General features: G+C 38.2%; 1 protein-coding gene across 1 annotated transcript; it reads left to right on the top strand.

Annotated features, from left to right (window-relative positions):
• The first annotated feature begins 847 nt into the window (after positions 1 to 847).
• Positions 848 to 14,476, top strand: LOC110045736 (ATP-binding cassette sub-family B member 10, mitochondrial-like). Its single transcript, XM_020751358.2, has 13 exons — positions 848 to 1,457; positions 2,133 to 2,339; positions 3,041 to 3,243; positions 4,425 to 4,559; positions 4,669 to 4,739; positions 5,715 to 5,790; positions 7,110 to 7,245; positions 8,093 to 8,188; positions 8,797 to 9,086; positions 9,491 to 9,671; positions 10,106 to 10,149; positions 11,118 to 11,152; positions 11,913 to 14,476. The coding sequence occupies exons 1-13, from the start codon at positions 1,079 to 1,081 to the stop codon at positions 12,142 to 12,144; spliced, it is 2,085 nt and encodes a 694-aa protein (XP_020607017.2). The 5' UTR covers positions 848 to 1,078; the 3' UTR covers positions 12,145 to 14,476.
• The last annotated feature ends 3,306 nt before the right edge of the window (positions 14,477 to 17,782 follow it).

Genomic DNA, 17,782 nt, shown 5'->3' with positions numbered 1-17,782 from the left:
CGATAGTCATGTAATTTCCCTGACCGCATTTTTCTCAAACATAAATCCAAAATGACCGGTGTTTGTTGCGTTTTCAAATTTCTCCGGCGTTGAGTCGACGGAAAACATTTGATGCGCTTTCAGAGTGAAAACGTCATATTCAACCCTCTCGGGATTCCTTTTTCACAATCATGCTTTTTTTCAGAAAATTACCAATTTTTTAATATTTTGAAATTCTCTCAAAATCTGACGTTTTAGAAATGAAGCAAAATCTATGCATAGCGTAATGAGGACTAAATTTAAAATATCAAATCAGTGAAAAAAATCCCGATAAAGTAATTTACTTGGGAACCTTTGCATTTTTTCAGTATTAGTCACATGACCAAAGGCGTGGCCTAATGACGTCATCAATGGTGTTACTGATCATGAAAAAGTTAAAACGTATGAAATAACTCTGTACTAACTAAAAATGATGAGGTTATATGAGAATAAATTTTCCTTAGCAACGGCTTGAAAAGATCAGTTGATGGGCCCTTAATCTTACGGACTAAAAATGTCCGTGACAGTGCTCGTCGCAGTCCAATACTTGGAAAATATTGGGCCGGCAATAGCACAATCTGGTTGGTTGACTTTGACAACATGCGCTGCGGGTTGATTTTAGCAATTGGCCCTCTGAGCTGAATCTCTGAAATAACTCCTCTGAACTTAGCCGAATTAGCTGTGTAATGAGATTAGTATACTCCACTGTGGAAATCTTGTAGTCTAACCGCCTGCAGCCTGACAAACAAATGCCGGGGATGTCGAATGCGCAATTTTCTGTACCCCCACCCCCTCCCTCACAGCCTTTAGTTGGTCAGCGGTTCTCTCTTGAAAACTTCGTGAAAGAGTCGTGAAAGATACATCTAGGTTACATCACATTTTCCGCCTAATATTCTACAAAGTTTGACAGCGATTTCCAGGAAAATTTCTGGCAAGAATATTTTTGAATACTTAAATATCAAGCCAAACTATGCTGTGATGGAAAATTCTTCATTTGCGGTAGTTGACATCCCAGAGTTTGGAGCTGCAGGTCAATTTTGTCGTTCACTCCTCTGTGATCATGTCTTCTGTCAGTGCATTCATTTCTCTTGGAAGACAAGTTAACAAACTTACTCTCAACCAGTGGACGCTTCTTTATCCCTACGTGCACGTTCGCTCACGACTTAATCTACAGAAAGCATGCTCCTATAGGATAAATGCTGGAAATGCTTTACGAACAATTCGAACTTCCATTAGTTTACCGTGGAAAAGTCAAGAGGTAGTTGATCGAGGCAGAGTGCTAACTGTCCCCGGTTTTGTTCGGCGGAGTTACAGCAGTGACAATAATGGGAGAAAGGAAACGGAAGTTGTGAAACAAAGCCCTGCCAAGAAGCAGCTAAAGAGTGAAGACCTGTTTCGGATACTATCACTCGCCAAACCAGAATACAAGAGTCTTGCAGGTAATCCGCGGGTAATCCCGAACGAGTAAAATACATTTACCTGCTAAAGTAGCCAATCACAGCACGGGATTTGGTTCATCATTACTGTGAGAGTCTTTTCATAGGGGGTAGCTCTGTGGACATTGTTCAGAAGAAAAATGTATTTTTTTTCTCTCCTTGAGGGGTAAATATTGGCTTATTTTTGAGTGGAGGGGGGGGGGGGGGGGGATGTCATCAAACCAGCACTTTTCTTTCTTCAAACTGTGTTGTTACTGTGAGATTACATACTGGGTACTGTATGCAGACTGGGTCGTTAATATGTATATAATTTTGATTTTTTCAAAAGAGTTAGAAAGGAATTTGTGTGGAGTGCTTCTTTTCATTGTTACATTACCATGCTAAAGGAAGCCTGTTCAGCAGTTAGGTGTTGATGCCTTGCGGTCAGTAGCTAGTGCATGTCAGTGGTCACCTTTCCTTTCTGATGCACCAGCTCACTGGGAGTTATCATCCTTTGATGGGTCTAAGGAAATCCTAATGGGTGGCCACCCAGGTTTCTTACCAGGGAAATTCTAATGGGTGTGGTGTACATGTGATAAGCCAATCAGATTCAAGGATTTAGGATTCTGGACCAGTGATATTTTTAGTGGGAGTTCATACTAATAGTTTAGTTATTCCATGGGTTTTGATTCTTTACAGGAGCTATTGGTCTTCTGTTTATATCATCGGCAGTGACTATGTCTGTGCCATTTTGTATGGGAAAGATCATTGACATTATATATACCTCAAGCCAAGATACTTCCCAGATGGTGGAAACACTCTCCTATGTTTGTAAAATTCTTTGTGGAGTGTTTCTATTAGGTGGAGCAGCAAATTTTGGAAGAGTTTACCTTATTCAAGTTTCTGGTGAGAAAGAAATCTTTATTGTTGCCTTTCATTGAAAGATTTTTCCCTTTCCTTCATATAATTGTAGGGGTTGAATTTGCGAAATATATAACCTTCTTCCCCCCCCCCCCCCCACCCCCCTGCGCTGAGTGGCATTTCACTCGGAGTGAGAGGGATGGCTGTTTTTGCAGGCTAAGAGGGGAGAGTGTTGGCCTTATGGTTTCCACATTGGATTCTTGATCAAGCAGTCCACTTAGCTTCAAGTGCTGGCCAGTGCTACTGGGTTGTGTTCTTAGCATGGGAGAGACACTCTCAGTTCTTCTCTACACCCTGGAGTATTGTGCAGTTCCAGAAAATATCCATTCCCACCCCAAGAAAAGTTAACAGGAATTCCAAGAGAAAGCCAAAATTTTACAAAACTGGAATTTCCAGAGGGGTGGGGGAGAGGGAATTGAACTACAAAAACCTTCCGTGGGAGTGATATGGATACTTTCTGGAACAACACACTTATTTGATAGATGTACTGGCAAACTGTTTGGGTAAGAGGAGGTTACCTAAAATGAACTGCCTTCCCATCCAGGAGGGAGGGGAGGGGAGGGAGGGGTAGCAATACTCTTAGCCATATTATGATATAGAAACCTATTTAAGCTCCCTCAATGTGGACCAGAGTGATGACTTTACCTGTGTTTGTTTTCTTGGTTTCTTCTGTACCAATAACCCAGGCCAGAAAGTTGTAAAGCGTCTGCGTGACCAACTGTTCAGTGCCATATTGAGGCAGGAAACAGCATTTTTTGATAAAACACGAACTGGAGAACTCATCAATCGGTTGTCAGCTGACACCATCCTTGTTGGTAAGGCTGTGACCGACAATGTATCTGATGGATTACGAGCTGTTGCTCAGTCAGTGGCTGGTGTTTCTATGATGGTGAGTTAATCGAATATCATAAATGTCTTGTTTATTGGACAAGTGCAAGGACCATTATCAATGGGATCTGATCTGATCTGAAGCCTGTCTACTCCACATTTGGCCACTGACAAAACTCCTCCAATCCTTTGTTCCTGGCCAGGCAGTCCATTTGCACCATTTGCATTCTAAAGAGTGCGTTCGGTATGACACCCTCAGTGCTGTTGCCATGACAACAGATTTGCCGCAGGTGCTGTCTTCATAAAAACTGAACTTCCCAGTTTTTGTCTTTAACCAAGAACCATCTACCCCACCCAATCTAATGACTGGAGTTAAGACATATTTATGGGCACTATGTCTATTCCAAGTAGGACCCTTTGTCTCACTCTAGAGGTTACAAAAGGGGATATTTGTTTCTTTTACAGAAAGAGACTGGAGACAAAAGAGTTGCTATGGCAACAGCACTAAGGGTGTCATTTTGTTTCTTTTGTGATGCACATTTGTAGTGTCAAGTTTCAAGAACACTGCTTCAATATTTCTAGAGATATTGTTTATTCAGTATTTTACCATTTTTAGTTGCAAACAATATGATGTCATCACTGCTCTAACTTGCACGATAAAAAAATGTCAATATCTCTACAATGAAAAAAGATATTTCAAAAGGAAAAACGTCATTCTTCTGTATTTTGAAAGGCCTTTCAAATAAGCAGAAATTATTTTTCATGTCATATGTACTTTAAGATGCTGATATAAATTGAAAACAGAATTTTTTTCTGACAAGTCAGATTTCGTAAAAGAAGGATATTGAATTAAACCAGAAGATATGCTTCTGATTAAGCATAACAAAGAGATACCAGTTGACTCAGGCTGTAGTCATATTCTATGGCATGGTGTTAAGGAAGACACACACATTTTAGACATTATATTGTACATCTCAAAAGGGCTATTTATCAAGGAAGGTGAACAAAAGGTTGCCTTATTTTCTATTAATAAATTACTTGTCTAGACTTATAATATGTCTCGTGATCAGACTTAGAACTTGTCTTACACTGTCTGATACAATATTATCATGGATCTCTCTCAAGGTAAGTAATAAGTAATCACAGATTTATTGATGACAAGGGATTGAAAGTTAAAATGCCACTCACTTTTAGTAAACTTTCCTGTTGTAACACTGTCTGATTGTGTACTTCATATTCCAGTTTTATGTTTCACCCAAGTTGGCTGGTATTGTCCTTGGTATTGTGCCACCAGTAGCTATTGCCATTGTTATGTATGGTCATTATCTACGAAGTATTACGAAGAAAACACAGGACTCTCTTGCACAATCTACTCAGGTAATGTTGACGAGTGTTCTATTATATGGAGTTGTTATCAGTAATATTATTACTAGATTTCAGTCTCAGGTTAAAAATGTAACAGTGGTTCTTTATTTTCAAATTATAGGTAGCAGAAGAGAGAATCAGCAATATACGAACAGTAAGGGCATTTGGCCAAGAGCTGAAAGAGATACAAACGTAAGTAGGAATAAAACTATTAATTTTCCAGGTTCAGAAACACAAATAAATGAATTTTTAAAATTGATTTTTATGCAGCTGAAGAATTTCCTAGTAAACTTACAGTTGACAATTAATTTTTCAGACTCATTAGAACTCAGACATCCATTGGGGATTCAGATTTGATGTTTTTGTTTGTCCCCAATGATTACATTTACAATCTGCTGAAAATTCAACTTTTGTAGATCTTGTAAGGTCAAATAATGTAAAAACTTTACTACCTTGTTAGATAAAAGAAGAGGTATACAAAATATCTTATTTAGATGTAATTCTTGAAGAAGTACTGAATATAAGCAAGGCTTTCAATAAAACTTGAAGTAGGTGGCTGACCTGTTGCAGCAACCATCAAGGAGCAATAAGAGAGGCCCAAAACAACTTCCTGAAGGCGTGGTGGGACATTGTGTTGTGTTCTTGGGTAAAACACTTTACTTTCATGTGTAGTGCCTCTCTCCACCCAGGTGTATAAATGGGCACTGGTGAACTTAATGGGGGGTAAGACTGCAATGGACTAGCATCCCATCCAGATACCATCCAGTGGGGAGTAGAAATCCTCTTAGGAACTTTATGCTACTGAATTTGGGATAAGCACTGGCCTGATGGGCTTGTATACTGACTTTAACTTGCCTGTAAAATATAAACAAAAAATGTAAATCTTATTTATAGTGGTCATGTACTTACCTATACAAGCACTAAGCTTAGCTAGTTTACAGGCATGCCGTTGAAACAAAGGAAACTATCTTATCTTTTTAACTAGAACTTCCTAGGGAGCCAATTTTTGAAAACTTCTAAACATAACAACTGGCAGTTCAATTAACAGAATGCCCTGCAGAGCTCTGGCAGGCTTGAGGCCTTGGTGAAACCATTGCAATTATACAATGTTCTTTTTTGCATCAGCTTTGTTAATTCCATTCCTTAAGCTTGTTTTCGCCCAAACAGGTATGCTAACAGCATACAAGATGTGTTCAAGTTGGCAAAGAAAGAAGCAGTTGCAAGGGCAGTTTTCTTTGGCTTTGTAAGTTTGCCTACCAGTTATTAATAGTAGTTGATAAGTAAGTTGATTATTTTGACTGTGGAGAATAATGCTTTACTCGATGTTCAGTAAGAACTCATCTGCAAATAACTGAATGTGCCCAGGATAAATCTGGGAAATATCCAGGTGATATTCCCCATTTTTCGAAAGATCCCATGTATTGCAAAAAATATGTGAAGGATAATACAGCATAATTTTAAACACAAAAGCCTCCATTTGACTGGAGTTTGCTGGGGCAGATACAGGATTTTAGAGAAGGGGGTTTGAGATACAGACCATGAAAGGCAGTACCCTTTAGGGGGGTCTGGGTTGGTCCGGTTCATCCTTCCCCTGGAAAATTTTTAAAATTGAAGTCCCCTAGATCTGCCCTTGGGTTGTCTACATAATGACAATGTTGTCTGATTTCTCTGATGTTTCGAGTAAGATTTGAAATATTACTTGATAATTCAATTCCCAAGAATGCTAAAGAAAGGAAATTGACCGTCATACAACTTAAAGACCTCAAAATTTTTTGAAGAACCAATGAGTGGCCCCACAAAACATGCATGCCAGTTCAACCCGTGTCTGTTAAAAAATTCATATTGATTTATTTTCAACTTTTTTAGATTAAAGATGTGAAAGCCAAATGTGAAATTTAAAAAAGAAAACAAACAAAAACTCGCTGAATGCAGATCAATAAATCTTTCAATTTTTTCTATAGGCCCGCCTAAGCTTGTTTAGATGAAAATTTTTCATGGCTGAGTACTGCTGCTGAACACTATGTACCATGTGATCAATTTAAAGCAATAAGAATCAGATAAAATTAAAGCGGTGACCTATAAGAGGTGATAGTTGAGTTGGCCTTAGTCCTCAGTAACTATCACCTCATAGAAATCTTAAGGTCATATATTTGTGTTGTTTTTAGCGGTTTTGAAGCTCCAAAATTGCTTTTAAGATAATTTCAACATAATAGTGAGTTAGTGTAGTTTTCACGTGACCGCTGAAATTAATTAGTGTTTGCTTTCATTTTGCATTAGTATATGCTGCACTAAAGGCATAAAAAAACTCATGCCAGTTTGTCATCCAGTCAGAAGTAAAACCAAGACCAATCTTGACTTGTACACACAATTTTTCATGTTTCAAGTCAGCCATGTGAATTTATGTTGGGTTTTGATTGGCTAACAGGATTGTCTGTACCCTTTGTGAGTGGTTTGAGTGAATACTTTGATTTTGATTTTATGACACTCAATTAGAAACTGCTCTATATGCTTAACATGTGTTGCACTCCGGTTCAGAATTCATATCGGTGATTTTTATTTCAGACGGGACTCTCGGGTAATGTCATCATGCTTTCTGTGCTGTACAGTGGTGGGATGATGATGACAGATGCACAGATCTCAGTTGGAGACCTCACATCTTTTCTGCTCTATGCTGGATTTGTTGGAATATCCTTTGGAGGTAACATCTTACAGACTGCCTCAATAGGTCATTTCTGAGTTACCTTGGGCCTCCATTTCAAATTGAGTCGTCATTCAAAACCTTTCATGTGAAGATGAGTTTGATTTGCATGAAAAATTACAAACCTTTTGGGAAACACATTTTCACGTGAATGGTGTCACATGAAGACTCCTTTTGACACAGAGGGAAAAGGCAACTGTCAAATGTCCTAATGTCTAGTTGACAAATAATCTAACTCAAAACTTAAACTGCAGCTGCAGGAGATAATATTAACTTATTAGTACGTATTTTAATATATGCCTTTTCCTGGATGTTGGGATCTGTTTTCGATTTAATTTTCACTTGTAAAACATGCATGTGTGCTTTTAATTTGGCACTACACTATTTTTGTGATGAAAAAGTAGAAAATTCTGTTAAATATATAATTATATGTTGTCATGATAGTTGCTTTTTAGATGTTTATAAAAGGCTAAAAGTTACTAAAATTTTAAAAACCAAAATGTTTTCGACCGTACGGTTATCATCAGTGGTACATGATGGAAATTTACATACAACTTGGTTTCGTACTATTAAGTTTTTCCCGAGGGGAACATTTTTGCAAATGAAAGAATGTACTTGTTTGTTTAGGGTTGGTTTCTTGCAAGCAACTAGCGTTCCATTATTTTCCTCAGAAAAGTGGTTTTCTCGGTGCATGCAATGTTCCATGTGTACGTGTGGGTTGGGTGTTTTGCAAGTTGACGGGCCAGTTCGGAGTTTTGAGACTTGTTCTCGTGTATATATATTTGTCAACAAGAGTAAGAAAAATAATATATTAAGTTTAAGTTAACTTCATTTCTTCTTTTGCTAGGTCTGAGCTCATTTTATTCAGAACTTATGAAAGGGATTGGTGCCAGTGGTCGTCTGTGGGAGTTAATTGACAGAAACCCTACCATACCCCTGACAGGTTAGATATAGTCAGCATGCTGCAAAATTAATAATGGTGGCAAGTGATCTTGGATTTTACTATTTTTTTAGAAAGTAAAAAAATACTGTAAATTTATGGAAGTTTTATCCAAAATGATGACATATAAAAATATGGAACACAAAGATTTTTGTCTTAAAAGATGAAATTTGGCTTCCATTTGCATGTAAAATTATGGCCTGCTATCAATGGCAATTAATGTCAAATGGCGTGGGAAGAAAACAACTGTTTCTGCAAAGGATAAATGAACTTATAGCTACACCACAAAGTAAATTCTAAAAACATCTACTGGGAGTGGGGGGTGGGGTGCATCTAGTAAGTAACTTTATTTTACCAGGATAGCCCATTCAGCAATGAGGTTGGTATCCATAGGGGCCCTGGGGAATAAAAATATGTACAATTAATAAAATCTAAAAATTTCTACCTAAAAATCTACCCCTTTCCCTTGTATGCCTGAGGGTTAAGTGTAACTGTAACATTAAACACAGGCTTCGATATGTACAAACCAGACTGTTGGTACATAAATTTTTAGTTACAGAACTTTTACTGGGCAGTTTGATTGTTTTTCCCCTTGCTCTTAAAATTTCCAGGAGGATTACGACCAGCCATGTATGACTTAAGCAGTGGAATTCAATTTAAGGATGTCCATTTCACCTACCCATCACGACCTGACATGCCAATCTTCCAAGGACTAACCCTTGATGTACCAGCCGGATCTATTACAGCAGTTGTTGGGCCAAGTGGTTCTGGGAAGAGCACACTGGGGTCACTACTGCTTCGTCTGTATGATCCAGAGCAGGGTCAAGTGATAGTTGGAGGACATGATGTGCGTGGACTCTCACCTGATTGGCTAAGAGGTGCAGTTGGAACTGTTCATCAGGTGCGTGTAGATAACACTGCATTGGTTGTTTGTAGACATATGTTCTTTTGAACCTGTGCCACTGATTTTTTTCTTTAAGCGAGCTTCATAGAATTTTTTATAATTGGCATAACTAGGATGTGAGTTATGGACTGTCTTTGTAAACATTACCAGTCTAAGAAACCAAAGCCCCAACATTTAAAACAAAAATAGAGAACTCTGCACCATAATTTTCATTCTCCTAAACCAAGGTCATCACATATGAAACACAACAACAACAACAGCAAAAATGCCCTAGAAGAGTACCTTGTTGGCTACTATAAGACTTTATTCAAATCTATTACAAGTACCTGTCAAAGCGCTGGCTTGATGTGTGCTGAAAACACAATGTATATTATTGAAGTATTGCTGCACTGTTTTTTAAGGAACCAATTTTGTTCTCAAGTTCCATTGCCGACAACATTGCCTATGGAGCAAGCACAGGTCAGCAAGTGAGCAGTGACGACATCATGGATGCAGCGGTGCAGGCTAATGCCTACGGGTTCATAAAGAGCTTTCCTAAAGGGTTTGACACTATTGTTGGGGAAAGAGGGCAAATGCTGTCAGGTTGGTGATTTGTAAACCCTGTATTACTGCATGCTGCAACTGTTAATAACACAAAAAGCTGTTATTAAGGTTTGAGTCACCTATTGCCCTGGGCTTCACTCCCGTGACAAACTTGTTGCTTTGTGGGTGGATTAACAACATGCAAACTCACCCGTAACATCAAGGACTCGTCAACCATAGTGATACTCACCTGTAACAGGTGTTATGGTTTGTTTTCAGACTAAGTTGACATTAGTCTATTAATAGAGGATATCTGCTTAAATACAGATTTTAATGAAACTATTTAATGTTTAAAGCCAGAATAGACACCCAGGGCTTATAGGCTTAAGTCAGTCCATTATAAGCTTTGTTAAGTTTTTGAGGTACTGAGTAATGTACAGTACATGTACAGTACAGATCTTTTTCGACTAATTTTGTTTTCTGACTCTTTGAAGGAGGTCAGAGGCAGAGGATTGCAATTGCAAGGGCAATACTGAAGGTCAGTGAAACCAATGGCTAAATATTCACCATAATTGTATTGAATTAATTTGTCCTTAAAGCCTATGTCCTGGAAGTTTTAAAGAAGCCAACATGTTAATTTAATCATACAATCAGTCAGTTTAATTGTTCCCTTGATTTGGCAAGCCTGCTGCCTAATGGTCACCTGAGACGCCTACGTTACGAGTGCAGGTGACTAAATTCTTGTTTAAGGAGCCCAAGTGGGTGCCTAAACATGGTTGTGATGGAGTTTTCATTCCCATCTAATCTGTCGGATGACTTCAGTCCCTTGTAACCAGGAATTACAAGTAATTAACAACACTTTTAGGGTTGAGAAGGTAAAATTGGCTATATCCCACATTTATATATTTTTTTTAGGTTGGAATCTCTGACATGACAAAGCTCAAAAACTAAGGCAAAAATATCATTTTGTAGAAAACAGCTGAAGCACTTGCATGTATACACCAGTTATTAAATTTGATTTATTTTGTTCAAATTATAACCAATAGTATTCTTCCTCAGTCATGACCTGATCACTTTGTTGAATGCTTAATCCCCGAAATTTGATTGATATTAGTGCCTCAAAGAAAATCTCAACAGGGAGAAGAGGGATGTCCCCTGGGCCCATCCCTTAGATTTCCCAAGTCACTTCAACCTCTCCCCTTCTCCAATCTGCCAATCCCCAGGATTGTCACCACAGCAAATTTTATCCCCGACTCCTAAAAAAATGGCTTGGGCTCCTAACTTCGAAAGTTAGGAGCCCAAAGGGTTCCTTGATAATTTCCTTAATGGACAACAGCCTTGTTTGGGATGGGATCGTTATTAATTTAATAAAAATTTCATCCCATTCCACTGCAAAATTAAGGGAACAGAGAGCTTAAATAATTTGCTTCCTGTAATGTAGCTTCTACTTCCAATCCCTTTAATTTGTTCAAAACAATTTATTTTGTGAATGATATGTTTTTCCAGAACCCTTCCATTCTGCTGCTTGATGAGGCTACAAGGTACAATGTCAACTTCTATCAAATGTCTAGCTATTTGCATAACCTATCCCACTCTGCACTCAGTGAACTGATGTAGAAATGGTGATGAATGAAAATTAGAGAGCCCCCTCTTGCTCCCATATTGAACTAGTGTGAAATCTTTTAAGCCCTTTCTTTTGGAGCAAGCAAAGACACATTTTATCCCCTTGGGTGTAAGACCATAGTGTATGCTGTGTGCCACACCATTTAAAACTTCAAATGCCATAAGCTTTTTCACTTAGACATGGATGCATAATTTCACTGAAAGATCCTAAGTGTCTCAGTCTTCAATGCAGTTACTTTTGCTGAGATTGGTCAATGTAATTTGATATCCATATGACATCATATCAATGGGAAATTAGCAGTCTCTCAAAAAAACCTCTTGTGAGTCTCAGGTGCTGAAAAAAGTTGTTCCTGGTGTGCCGGAAGTTTGACTAAATCTCTTTGACTTACAACTTTGACATACTCAATACGTTATACAGGCACCTGAGAGGCAAAATTCACGATCCAATGAGTACATCATATAGGCACTCGAGGTTAAGCTGCCCCCAAGCTTTTAAGTAGTGAACTCCTGATTCAATATAAATGTCATACTGTACACCTAACCATCTATTAATGATCAATAAAATTTTATTTATGACCTACTGAGGAAAACACCTGTAGCCAATTACTAAGACGGCTGCGACACACCTTTGGAATATTCAGTCAATTAATGTCAAGTATGTTCTGTTTCTCCCTGTAGTGCACTAGATGCCGAGAGTGAACACTTGGTTCAAGAGGCATTAGAAAGGTTAATGAAGGGTCGAACTGTCATCACCATCGCACATCGCCTTTCAACTATCAAAAATGCAGACAACATTGTTGTGTTGAGTGATGGACAGATCTCCGAGGCTGGCTCTTACAGGCAGCTGATGGATGAACCTAATGGTTTGTTTAGGAAGCTGGTTGAGAAACAGACCATTGCTCTTCAGTAAATGACTCGCTGTAGTTTTTTGTCTTGTTAGGTGATAGTTTAGCAACAACTTATGGTGAAACAGTGGAATCCCAATTTCTTGAACGTCAATTTTTGAACCTCCTAATAGCTCGAACCAAATGTTGTTTCCCTCTCTCTAGTCAAACACTATGATTTTACCCCCAATTTCTCAAACTACCTAATTTTTCAAAGCAACTTTTGTTTCCTTTGGAGGTTTGTAAAATTGGGATTTCACTGTATTCAATTACATACATATCTGGTAAAATCTGAGAAAGTATTCTTAGATAACCATGGTTAAGAATCCAGGGGCCAGATTTGTGAAGCCCTCCCTACAAGTTAAGGTTCATCCTAGGCATTGTTTCTAAGCAAAAGGTATAACTTGAAAAATTCTTAGAATATGTCTTAACCTAAACGGGGGAGGGAAGTGGGACTTTGTGAATTTATTGGGCCCATTGATGTAACATGGATTTAAGATTGGAAGTTCCGATGAGGATTGAGTGTTTTGGTAAGTCCCTGCTATGAGAAAGTCAGTGTTGCTGGACTAGAAAGAAGATATGGGTTAGCAGCATTCAGCTTTGTAAAGCTGTCAAGAAACTAAGTAAGCCGTGGCACATTTGTGTCCTTGGCTGCCCTTATGCCATTAGCCACTGAAATGTGGCAGCAGCCACTGAAATGTGGCTATACTTGTTTATTGTAGAGAGGTGCTCTCCATTCAACCAAAACTTCTGGAAATTTCAAAATGGGTACAAGTGGTAGGGACAGTTCCAAGAGTAGTTTCCAGAAAATCCTATATGCAAACCATTCAATAGAAAAGTGTGGAAACTTTAGGAGGAAAATCAAATGAAATGGAAATTCAAAAAAATGTGGTATACCTTACTCGATTTTCCACTTTTGGAAATATTTCTAGAAAATACTGTTCCATTTTGTCACTGGAAATTTTCAGAAATTTAACCAAAATTTTTTGTTGAAAGGAAAGCACATGAGGTATCATTAGGAATGCCCATACTTGTTGCAATTGGTCAGGATGTAAAATTACAGTGTGGTCTGTTTAATGTGATTCCAAAAACTAGAGGTCGTCACTGTGTGTTTTCATAGCAGCAGTACAATTAGGTAAGTGTCATAATTTCTTTCCTCTGTGTGCAATAAATTCCAATAGAATGTTCCTCTGTGCATATTGATTCTAAAAGAGGGGATTACACAGTTATGAAACCCTACAACTTAGATCTTTGTTGTATGTTTTTGTTTGCTTTTTTGGCCTTGATTATGCACAAAACACAATAATTGTTGTTTACTACTGACTGAGAAAATATAACCAATAGAAATGTTTTGTCGACGATTGTGCATGGTGGTGGACCTTCCAGTAAACATATCTTGGTATCTTTGTTGCTCCTTTGATGTTTGCCAGGCTTCATTACCATTCCCCTCTAACAACTCTGCCCTCTGAAATGCTTCTTGTCACCCGGCAAATTATTAACGCAGTCTCACAAAATGCTAGAAACCTTCCATTAAGCTAGTGGCATCATACCATATTCTACATGTATGGAAATCAGAGTTCTGTCAGTCATAATTGACCACTCTTCCTCACACCTGCCAAGAAGTCATTTTGAATATTTAATAGAATATTTAATTAGATAGTCTTAAAGAACCAATGAAATGAAATTTTCATTTTGTAAGTACTGTAGTGTTAAAAGTAAGTATCTTAAAAGTAATAAGCAGTGGCAAATATTACTTTGCTGTAGAGTAGTTTATTTATAACAAAATTCTTCATTCTGATTGGTTCCCTGCTGCACACCTTTATTGTGTAATATTAGTGTCTGCAATAATGTCACTGAGGGTGTGCGAGAGACAAGCTCGATATCCCAATAATGGCCTTATACATGTGCTCAAGGGTGCGAAGAGGATTGAGCAAGTGTGATGTGGGTGTCCAGTTCCAGCTGTCAAATGACAACTTTTTTATAAATTTCAATACCTGTAATTGGACACCTACTAAATATACCACTCTGACTCACATTTTTCCTCAAAAGAGGTTCTCTTAGACTTGCTTAAACTGCTCATCGAGAGATCTTATGTCATTTACACTTAAAATTATTTTTTTTTAGAAAAAATCAAACTTGAATCTTGTTGGTGATGTGATTAATTTGTAATTGGACCTTGTGTCATACAATTTCAAACTGCGTCTTTGTACTGCATACCCAGTTACTCTCTGAATTGCACTTCACTTAGTTCAGTTACCAAATTCAAATTACAAATTGTTATGTAATGGTAATTGTTAGCAATAACCATCAAGATGTAATTTCTTTGTCAGCTATTAAACTGTTGTAGATATCAATGAATGGTTTGTAATGTGTGTTCCTTGCCTACTTCTGTCCGTGTTTTAATATGGCCCATCTTACGCTGTTTCCTCTAGGGGCAGACCATTTTTTTGAGGTGGAGGTTGGGCAATTTCCCGAAAGAATTTCCTGCACAGTAAAAAGTGCTGAAAAAAGGTCAAAAACATCGTACAAGGGGAGCCATGTGAAAAAAAATTGAGCAAGTGCTTTCTACTATCCAGGTCCTGTGTTTTACTTTTTAAAAAATTCTTGCACAAGCTACTGCCCACAAAAAAAAAGCATGTACAACCTAAAGGTGAGGAAAAAAAATTCATACCACAGAATATTGCCCAACCCCCTCCCCCCGTCTCCCCTCAAAAAAATATTTTACAATAACTGTCTAATTTCTCGCGTGCTGATTGGCTCATGTTTATCATCAATAAGAGTACAGACGGATAAAATTTTAATTTATGCAAACTTTCAAGTTCAAATTTCAGCTGTCAAACTGTCAACTTTTTAACCAATGAGATTTTATGGACTTTTTTAAGTAGCCAATCAAAAAGCGAGAAAAGGTATCGAAAATCGTTGGATGTCCTTCAGTAGCATTTTATTGACAATGTTCGCGTCATTTTGAATAAAATTCACTTATCTTTGTTTACGGCAAGTTTACGCGTCTTTTCCCCTCATTTATTCCCGGCATTTGACCAGTTTGGGGTCTTGTTATTTTTAAAAAAAGAAATTGACATCAGTTTTTTATGCGTCTGTCCTCTTATTGATGATAAATTTCGTCATAACATTGTCAAAGTTTACTGCAGAACCACCCGCCTGCGGCTTGTGGTTCCACAGCCACTTTGACAATGTTATGCCGCAATTTATCATCAATAAGAGGACAGATGCATAAAAAACTGATGTCAATTTGTTAAATGGTCCGTCTCTAACCTCCTTCCCTTCGCACCTTGGAAAAGTGATGGAATCTGGGTCAGGTATTGGGTCAACCTCGTTCCCAGGGCCTTCTCCTCGACGAACTCGTCGAGGAGAAGGCCCTGAGGACGAGGTCGGTATTGGGGTATGCGGTGATTGGTGCGTTCTTATGAATCACGTGACTTTTACTAAAAATGGCGGGAAACCGCGCCGATTCAACAGAGAAGTTGCGGAAAGGAGCCGCACCTCTTCATATCATATTTTCTGTGAAATGTTGACCTAAATTTCATTGAAATTGTGCAATTTGTACAGTGACATTTTACCTAGCAGGACTGACCGCGATATGTGTTGACTTGAAGAAGATGACTGTCAGCTCGAAGGAGAAATGTTCGTTCTGGGGAATTCGACCGTGACAAGCAACTGCTGGAAAATAGAGATTTCCGCAGCTCAAACAAAAGTGACTGTATAGAAGAAAGGAACTGTAAAATAGCCACGTAGCTTCACAGAAGCGAAAAAATACTGGGAATGCCTGTGGGCAAGCCATGAATTTTTACGCCAAGAGTAGCTGAATGAGCTTTGATTCAAAACATCACACGGAGCGCAGCTGTGGAAACTAGCTTCTCTGCGCAGTGCTCTCTTCGATAAGGTGAGAAATTTTACTGACTAATAAAAGTCAATGACGCAAACTATTGAAGCAAGTATTTTAAAAAGAGATTGTGTTCGTTGGCAATTACTTTTTGGTTTGTCAAGTTATAACCTCGCGTTTAAACTATAAGACGTTTCGCAGTTTTGGTGGCTATTTTGACAGGGAGTCAGGAAATTTAAAACGAGTGTATGGTTACTGTACCTCTGTCAAATGATTTCTGTAATGTTTTTGAAAAATTCATGAATTAGAGGCTAAAGGTTTAACTTAACCTTTTAGAAAGCGTTAAGTTGGTTTTCTTGTTTGCCCTTTGTCAATTCTTTCCGAGTTTGAAGGGATTGTTTTCTCATTACTTTTAGTCTGGCAGAAAAGGGGAAATTTCACAATTGCACGTTTTTAAATTGTAGCCATGAAGTAAAAAGTAGACAATGGTGTTAGTCTCTGGAAGAAGGGTATCTGATACTCGCACTATCAGGGAAGTTACTGAAGAGCTGTAATCAGAGTGGAAATGGTCTTGCAACCACCTTGTAGGTGCATTTGGATTGGGTCAGACTCAGATTGGGTAAGCTACCAGTTCTTCTTCTCTACGGTGGAAGGTCAAGGTTTCACAAGTGTAGTGGCCTACAAGATCTATAATTATCAGAGTTAAACCAAGGGTTACATGTAGCCTTAGCATTTTGTTAGGTTTTTGTAAAAATATTATACCCAATTTGTACTTTTGGGTGCCAGGAGAGAGCAATTGAAAATGCTAGAAGACATCATTATTTCCCCGTGACTGCTCAGGCCAGAGTCTTTAAACAATACTCACACAACTGAACATTTTAGCCAGTAAACTGATAGCTGGATTTATTCTGTTTCAGTGCTTTGCTTATTGCTCTAATTGTGCTGTTGGGTGCATCCACAATCGAACAGGACAGAATGGTTTGGCCTTGTACATGTTGTTGCTTTGCAACCCCGCCATTTATGCATAGTGAAGATGTTAAAAGGACTGCATATCCAGGAATAAATGTTGTATGCTCATGTTGTAGAGTAATAGAAAGAAACTTCTGCTGATTCAGCACTCATCCAGTTGCTGTTTATTTTAAAAATTATGAACATCCAGACATACCTTAGGTTCCAAACAACTAATTTATGTGGCTCTACTGTGCCATATTTTGTTGATTTTGAGACTTTGGTTAAAACCCCCATATCTACTGAAAATTTCAGTTTATGTTCTGAAACTCTCAACATGCTGATGCACATCCAAAAGTAAAGTAAGAGATGAAATTTGGAGGGGCTAGTGAAAATGACTCTCAGGCTAGCCTCTTTGGAATTTTTAATAGTCCTCCTTAGGTGTGGATATGGATAGTAATTTTTAAGGCTGCTACTTAGCCTGAAAGTAGAGATAGGTCAACAGGGCTCAAAAAGTGTCATCGAGTCATCTAGGACAAGTAGATTGTCCTTCTGGGCAAGTAACTTTTTATTCTCACTTGCCCAATGGGCAAGGGATTGGCAAGTCATCTGCCAACTAAATCCTTAAAAGAGCAAACAAGACTTGCCCAGAACAAACAAAATGTGAGAGCTACCTTGTCCTAAGGGCAAGCTGGAATTCAATTTTCTTTCAAACCCTGGGACAATCTGAGATGAAATTATATATTTTGTGTTAATTCTAATTAATTAATTGATTAATTAATTAGCTTGAAACACTGTTAAATTTGTGGCCATAACAACTATTATCAAAACTTGATGCACCTCTTGTATAGGAACACAAGATGGTTGGTGTTGTT

Source organism: Orbicella faveolata, unplaced genomic scaffold (genome assembly GCF_042242905.1).
Source record: "Orbicella faveolata isolate gen_17 unplaced genomic scaffold, um_ofav_v1 contig_24, whole genome shotgun sequence".
Taxonomy (NCBI): Eukaryota; Metazoa; Cnidaria; class Anthozoa; order Scleractinia; family Merulinidae; genus Orbicella; species Orbicella faveolata.
This window is presented reverse-complemented; position numbering and strand designations above follow the sequence as displayed.

What these genes read in the sequence shown, in the direction of transcription:
- LOC110045736 (XM_020751358.2), top strand. Translation starts at nt 1,079, where the DNA reads ATGTCTTCTGTCAGTGCATTCATTTCTCTTGGAAGACAAGTTAACAAA. An exon ending in AGAATACAAGAGTCTTGCAG is followed by an intron (nt 1,458 to 2,132) that starts GTAATCCGCGGG and finishes GATTCTTTACAG; the next exon opens with GAGCTATTGGTCTTCTGTTT. An exon ending in CCCTACCATACCCCTGACAG is followed by an intron (nt 8,189 to 8,796) that starts GTTAGATATAGT and finishes TAAAATTTCCAG; the next exon opens with GAGGATTACGACCAGCCATG.